This window comes from Melozone crissalis, unplaced genomic scaffold (genome assembly GCF_028551555.1).
Source record: "Melozone crissalis strain CALT ecotype California unplaced genomic scaffold, PUWL_Pcris_2 ptg000034l_1, whole genome shotgun sequence".
In the NCBI taxonomy this organism is placed as follows: Eukaryota; Metazoa; Chordata; class Aves; order Passeriformes; family Passerellidae; genus Melozone; species Melozone crissalis.
Genome location: NW_026535812.1, coordinates 24,955,876 through 24,961,875, shown reverse-complemented (window position 1 = coordinate 24,961,875; position 6,000 = coordinate 24,955,876). Strand labels below are relative to the sequence as shown.

The 6,000-nt window shown below is 54.7% G+C and overlaps 1 protein-coding gene across 3 annotated transcripts in view; it reads right to left on the bottom strand.

The window, feature by feature from the left end:
• Nucleotides 1–200: 200 nt before the first annotated feature.
• The window catches only part of VEPH1 (ventricular zone expressed PH domain containing 1), a 51,462-nt gene continuing 45,662 nt past the window's right edge, over nucleotides 201–6,000 (bottom strand). For all 3 annotated transcript variants that reach the window (XM_054282914.1, XM_054282915.1, XM_054282913.1), the window contains 2 exons: nucleotides 1,399–1,535; nucleotides 201–437 (listed from right to left, as the gene is read on the bottom strand). In XM_054282914.1, the coding sequence (XP_054138889.1) occupies nucleotides 201–437; nucleotides 1,399–1,535 (374 nt within the window). The remainder of the gene's footprint in view (nucleotides 438–1,398; nucleotides 1,536–6,000) is intronic.

The window sequence follows — 6,000 nt, the reverse complement described above, 5'->3', positions numbered from 1 at the left end:
TCACAGGTCACAGGTAGGTGGTGGCCCCAAGGTTACAGGTAGGTGGTGGCCCCAGGGTGGTGGCCCAGGGTCACAGGTCACAGGTCACAGGTAGGTGGTGGCCCCAAGGTGGTGGCCCCAGTGTCACAGGTCACAGGTAGGTGGTGGCCCCAGTGTCACAGGTCACAGGTAGGTGGTGGCCCAGGGTCACAGGTCACAGGTCACAGGTAGGTGGTGGCCTCGCGGCTGTGGCGCTGGCGGGCCTGGGCCACGGCCACGTTGAGGCACTGCAGCCACTGCTCGGCGTTCTTCTCATCCTTGGCCTTGAGCACGTAGCTCCTGCTGTCCGTGAAGATCTCGAAGGCGCGGGGCACACTCCGGTCCCGCCGCTTCTTGGGCAGCACCTTCACACTCTGCACCTTGCTCAGCTCGATGGGACACTCGTCAGGGTCGTCCTTCTGCAGCACGGGGGACAGGGCAGGGTCACCAGGCAGGAACCACCCCTCACAAACTGCCCGGGGTCACCGGGGGGAACCACCCCTCACAAACTGCCCGGGGTCACCGGGGGGAACCACCCCTCACAAACTGCCCAGGGTCACCTGGGGGAACCACCCCTCACAAACTGCCCGGGGTCACCGGGGGGGAACCACCCCTCACAAACTGCCCGGGGTCACCGGGGGGGAACCACCCCTCACAAACTGCCCAGGGTCACCGGGGGGGAACCACCCCTCACAAACTGCCCGGGGTCACCGGGGGGGAACCACCCCTCACAAACTGCCCAGGGCTCTTGGCAGTGCCCCAGGCTGGCTTGGAGCAGGGCCTGGAGCAGCTACGACAATGAAAGGTGCCCCTGCTATGGCAGGGGTGGCACTGGATGGGCTTTAAGGTCCCTTCCAGCCCAAACCACTCTGGGATTCTGTGAATTCATCCTTCTTTGTGAAGATGTTCCCAGCTGCCACATCTTGTGGCTGCCCTGTCCCTGGCAATGTCCAAGGCCACGGGGCTTGGAGCAGCCTGGGACAGTGGGAGGTGTCCCTGCCATGGCAGGAGGATGGAATGAGATGGTCTTTATGCCCCCTGAAAATTGGGGACCCAGCAGTGACAGCTCCTGGGCAGCACTCTGGCTGGCCTTGCTGTCCCCTGCCATGCACTTTGTGAGTGGGAAAACCACCATGGGCAAAGCTGAGGGGTGACAGCCTCTGGGAAATCAGAACAGGCAAAGCTCGGGGTGAAAGCCCATGGGAAATCAGAACAGGCAAAACTGAGAGGTGACAACCTCTAGAAAAAACAGAACAGCAAAGCTGAGGGGTGAAAGCCCATGGGGAAAAGCACCACGGGCAGATGTGAGGGCTGCAGCCCCAGGAGCAGAGCAGGGAGCAGGAGCAGGGCTGGGAGCAGGGCAGTGGCTCTGTGACTCACGGATTTGCCCCTGCGGAACAGCAGCTGGTTCCCAGCCAGGGTGAAGTAGCGCGTTTTCCACCTCTTGATGAACTTCCAGCGGACCTGCTTCTCCTTCAGCCTGCCCTCCATCAGGGGCTGCCCGTCCTGGTTCATGCCTGGGGAGGGGAGCACACGGCCAGGGTTGGTGCTGCCCTCCCTGCTCCCCACTAAGGGCTCTGTGTGCTGCAGGAAGGTTGTGCTGCCTCCTCATCCTCCCAGCCTCCAGCATTCAGCTCTCACTTCACTCTGACAGCTCAGCCCTCAGCCGTGTCCTGCTGGGGAGGCTGAGCAGATGGAGCTGACAGCTCACACCCCTCTTCCATCTCCTCTCTACTCCCTCAGCCATCCCAAACCCCTCCCCAGCCCTGCAGGGCCCATTGCTGGCCTTGGGCACTGCCAGGGATCCAGGGGCGGCCACAGCTGCTCTGGGCACCCTGTGCCAAGGCCTGCCCACCCTGCCAGGAGGAATTCCTTCCCAGGATCCCACCTAACCCTGCTCTCTGGCAGTTTAAAGGCCTGACATCTCCTAGGGGTCTCTTTTTCCTTTCTCTTCTGTCTTTCCATCAATGGCCAGGACACAGAGGATCAGCTAGACCAGAGGGCAGTGCACAGGCAGTCTGAGCAGGGATGTTTTGGATGGGGTGTTTGCCTTGGAGCCCATCCCAGCATCTGTCAGAGGGGCAGTGATCCCTGGCTGGCTGCTCTCCCAGCCCCCTGTCCCTCCAGCCCTGCTTTTCCTTGAAAGCCTCCACTGCCATGGGCAGCTCCTGAGCCCAAAGCTGTGCCCAGTGCCACCCAAGGCAGTGCCAAAACCTTTATGGCCTCCTGGGCACCCAGCCCCTGTCTGGAAGGGGGCACACCAAGGCCAGGACGAGGCACCAGCTGTAGATAAAGGATGTGAAGGATGCGTCCTTCCCCCAGCGCTGTTTTCCTTGGCAGCGAGGCTGGCTGGGGGCGCAGTGTGCACTCGTGCAATTTCCTCAGGAAGGACCATAAATATTCCTGTCTCTGCAGGCAGGGAGCGCCTGGAAGGAGCTGGATGAATGAGCAGGGGCTGGCAGAGCCTCAGGGCCGGGGGAGCTGCAGCTGTGGGTGCCACAGGAGGAGCAGCCCGTGCCCTGCCCCACGCAGCCACTGCAGCCCTGGCTGCAGAGCCATGTGGGTGTTTCTGTGCCAGCCCCATCACAGCACCCAGCCTGGCATGGGGCACACTAAAGCACAGGGTTGCTTTCTCCCTGTATAGATATTGTCACTGCAAAAGGGGATTCATTCCCAGGAGGCTGGTTTGGGGCTGCACCCTCTCCCCCCACACTCTTTAGTGGGACAGAACCACACTTTGGTGTCCCCCGTACTAAAAACTTTGTAATTTGTTAAATATTGTTCCCTGCCTGGCTCCTGGCTCCACAGGAACATCTTCAATCCCATTCCAGAGCTGTAGGAACATGCTTGAACCAAACCAGGCTCAGGGACCAGATGATACTGAGATAGTTTGTGGTCAGGAGCACAATCTGAGAAGGGAAGTGAATGTGCAATGTTGGCCTAAAGTGAATTTTTATGGCCAAAATCTTTCAAACCCAGGACTTGCTAAGAAATGTTGATGTCTGTAAGGAGCCAGCGGCTTTAGGCAGTGCTACCAGAGGACTCTCCTGTGTGTGCACAGAGGAGCTGGGGGAGTTCTGGAGGCAGCTTCCAAAGTGGCCCTAATGAATCCGATGCCAGCGCGTCTGAGGGGCTCATTAGGAGAGAGAGATTCAAGCAAGATAAGAATAAAGCTCCTTTCCAATGTTTTTCTAAGTCCTTCTGCTTATTTTCCTTGCGGTTGGCTTCACAGAATCCCAGAATAGCTCAGCTGGGAGGCAGCTCCAGGGGTCTCTGCTCCAGCTCCAAGCAGGGTCACCCACAGGGTCAGACTGGGTTGGATTTATCCACGTGGGACTGGAAAAATATCCACAACATCTCTGGGCAGGCCTGGTATCCTCATGGTGGGAAAGCTTTCACTCACAGGGAACAACTCCTGTCCAACATCCTCTCTAAATCTCTCCCCTTTCGGTTTGAAAAGGTCATGAAACACCTATTTTTTCTTAAATCATCTCAATTTAGACACACTGACTCCAGTTTAACCCTGAGTAGTTCCTGTTGATGTGTCTGTTGGAATTTTCTACTTTCCATCTTGCTTTCTTTGCAGAGCTACAACACATCCAGCTCTAAGCACTTTGGGTACTGAATAAAAAGTTAAAAACCCTCCAAACCCTTCCAAGATGAACTTGAGACAGACAAAACCCAAAGCTTTAAATCTTGAATTTGATGAAACGTAAAATCCTCCACAAGAATTCATGAATGATCTCAGTGATAATAAACCCCTATGAACTTGAAAGAATGGAATGTGTGACAGATAAATGCAATTAACCTCGGGGAATATGGATTCAGTCTCTTCCATTAATCACCACGTTGGGCTTTGCTGAAAACCTGGAAGGAACACATTGCTGGATGCCACTTTTGCTGATTCCCCAGTGAGGATTAGAGCTGGGCTCCTTCATTTCTCTGGGTAGCTGGCACTGCAGGAGGGGATAATTTATTCCCAAGCTAAGGTGGCGTTGGCTTTCCCAGGGAATTGCAGTTTTCCAGCGGGATTCCCAAACAGCCTCAGTTTTCCCCCAATCCCAGATCCTTGTCCATGGCTCCTCTGCAGCCCCCAGGGATCCCTGCCTGGCTTTGTGAGCTTCCAGAGGGGGAAGGAGCTGGAGTTGCCTCCATTCCCTCAATTCCCTCGACGCTCTCGGTGGTTTTGGGGAATGTTTTGTGCAAGAGCTGCTGGAGCCAAGCCCCCAGTGCAGGGGGCTGTGCTGGAATGGGGCTCCCAGCAGGCAGCTTGTCCCAACAGGAGGAATCCTGGTGCTTTGCAGCCCTCCAGGTGCCTGGTGGCTGTGCTGGAACGGTGTGAGCTCCTGTTCCTGCCCTGCAGATCAGCAGGGTTTGTGGGAATGCTGCTCCTCAGAGCAGGAAAAGCCAATCCAGGGTGATTGAACAGCACTTCTGGAGAAGTGTGGCTGTACAAGACATGCTTTGGCACCAGAAGAAGCATGAGGAGGAGTCAAACTTTCTCCAATTGTCACTGTGGGTGCATCACCAACTTTGCTGCAGCTTAACTGGTTCCTTCCACACAGGATCAGCTTCCAGCCCCAAAATGCCTCCCAGCTGTGGCCAAACAGGAATCACAGAAGCATGGAATGGTTTGGGCTGAAAAGGATCTTAAATATCATCTCACCCCACCCCTGCCATGGCAGGAACACCTCCCATTGTCCCAGGTGCTCCAACCCCAGCATCCAACCTGGCCTTGGCACTGCCAGGGATCCAGGGGCAGCCACAGCTGCTCTGGAATCCCATCCCAAGGCAAGGCCAGGCTTTAAGGCTGTGTTTGCCCAAGTCTGCAGGATAAATGGCATCTTGCACCACGGCATCCAAAAAATGCAACAAAACCCCAGCAGACAATAATAGAAAAAACAATTTGCCTCTGAATTCCTTCTTCAACAGGAATTCGGTTGCTAAACAGAATTGCTGAGAGGAAGAAGTTGCTTTCTTGCCTCTCAAAAAGTATTTCAGATGTCAAAGGGTCTTTCACACTCTGGAATGAAAATAAAAGATGTTTCACAGCCTTTAAATTCCTTACCAATCCAAGGAGAGCTCCAAATCCTTGCTTGTGTCAGATCCTACAAACCCAGTGAGACCCTGCAGGGTCTCCCACTCTGCCATGGCTCTGCAGCACCAACACAAAGGTGGAGTTGTCACTCCCTGCAGATTTTCATTCCACTGAGCTCCCTCTTCCACCTTGCCTTCCTCAGCTTTCACATGACCCACTCAGGGGATTTATTTTCTTGGTTTTCCAAAGGCCTTTGGAGCTCAGAAGCAAATCATGACACTCACAATGAGCCTTTCTTACAGAAATTCTTTCAGAGTGAGACAAAGAGAGGCACTGCTGATGAAAAGGACAGTTACAGCCAGGAGAGCAGGAGTGAGGCAAGGCTGGACTTAAATGTCTTTGGAAATTCAGACCAAAGTTGCTTCAGTAAGCTTTGACATTTCAAGCAAGAGTCTCGTTTTCCTCATCGCTCACCATCCCTGATGTGATGGAAACCACACCGAGAGCTCTGTGGAGATGAAGTTTTAACTCAGGGCATGGAAACCACACTGAGAGCTCTGTTGAGATGAAGTTTTCACTCAGGGCATGGAAACCACACTGAGAGCTCTGTGGAGATGAAGTTTTCACTCAGAGCAGGGTTTCTGTCCTGGTCCTGCAGTCCCAGGGGAGCTGGGGAAGGAGAGGATGCTCAAACAGCCATGGAGTGAGCAGGGACAGCACAGCCTGCAGCAGCAGCTGGCCACTGCTGCAAGACTTCCTAAATTCGGGGTTGATGCAGTCTGAAGAGACACTAACTGTTAGAATAAATGTCTGAAACAGCCAATTATTCAAACACTTGGCCAAAACAGTCCAAATTCTTGGCCAGGACTGCTCAGACTTTTACAGAGTGGCAGAAAGCATCTGAGAACAAGATTCCTCTGCACTGCTGCCTTCCACAGAGCTTC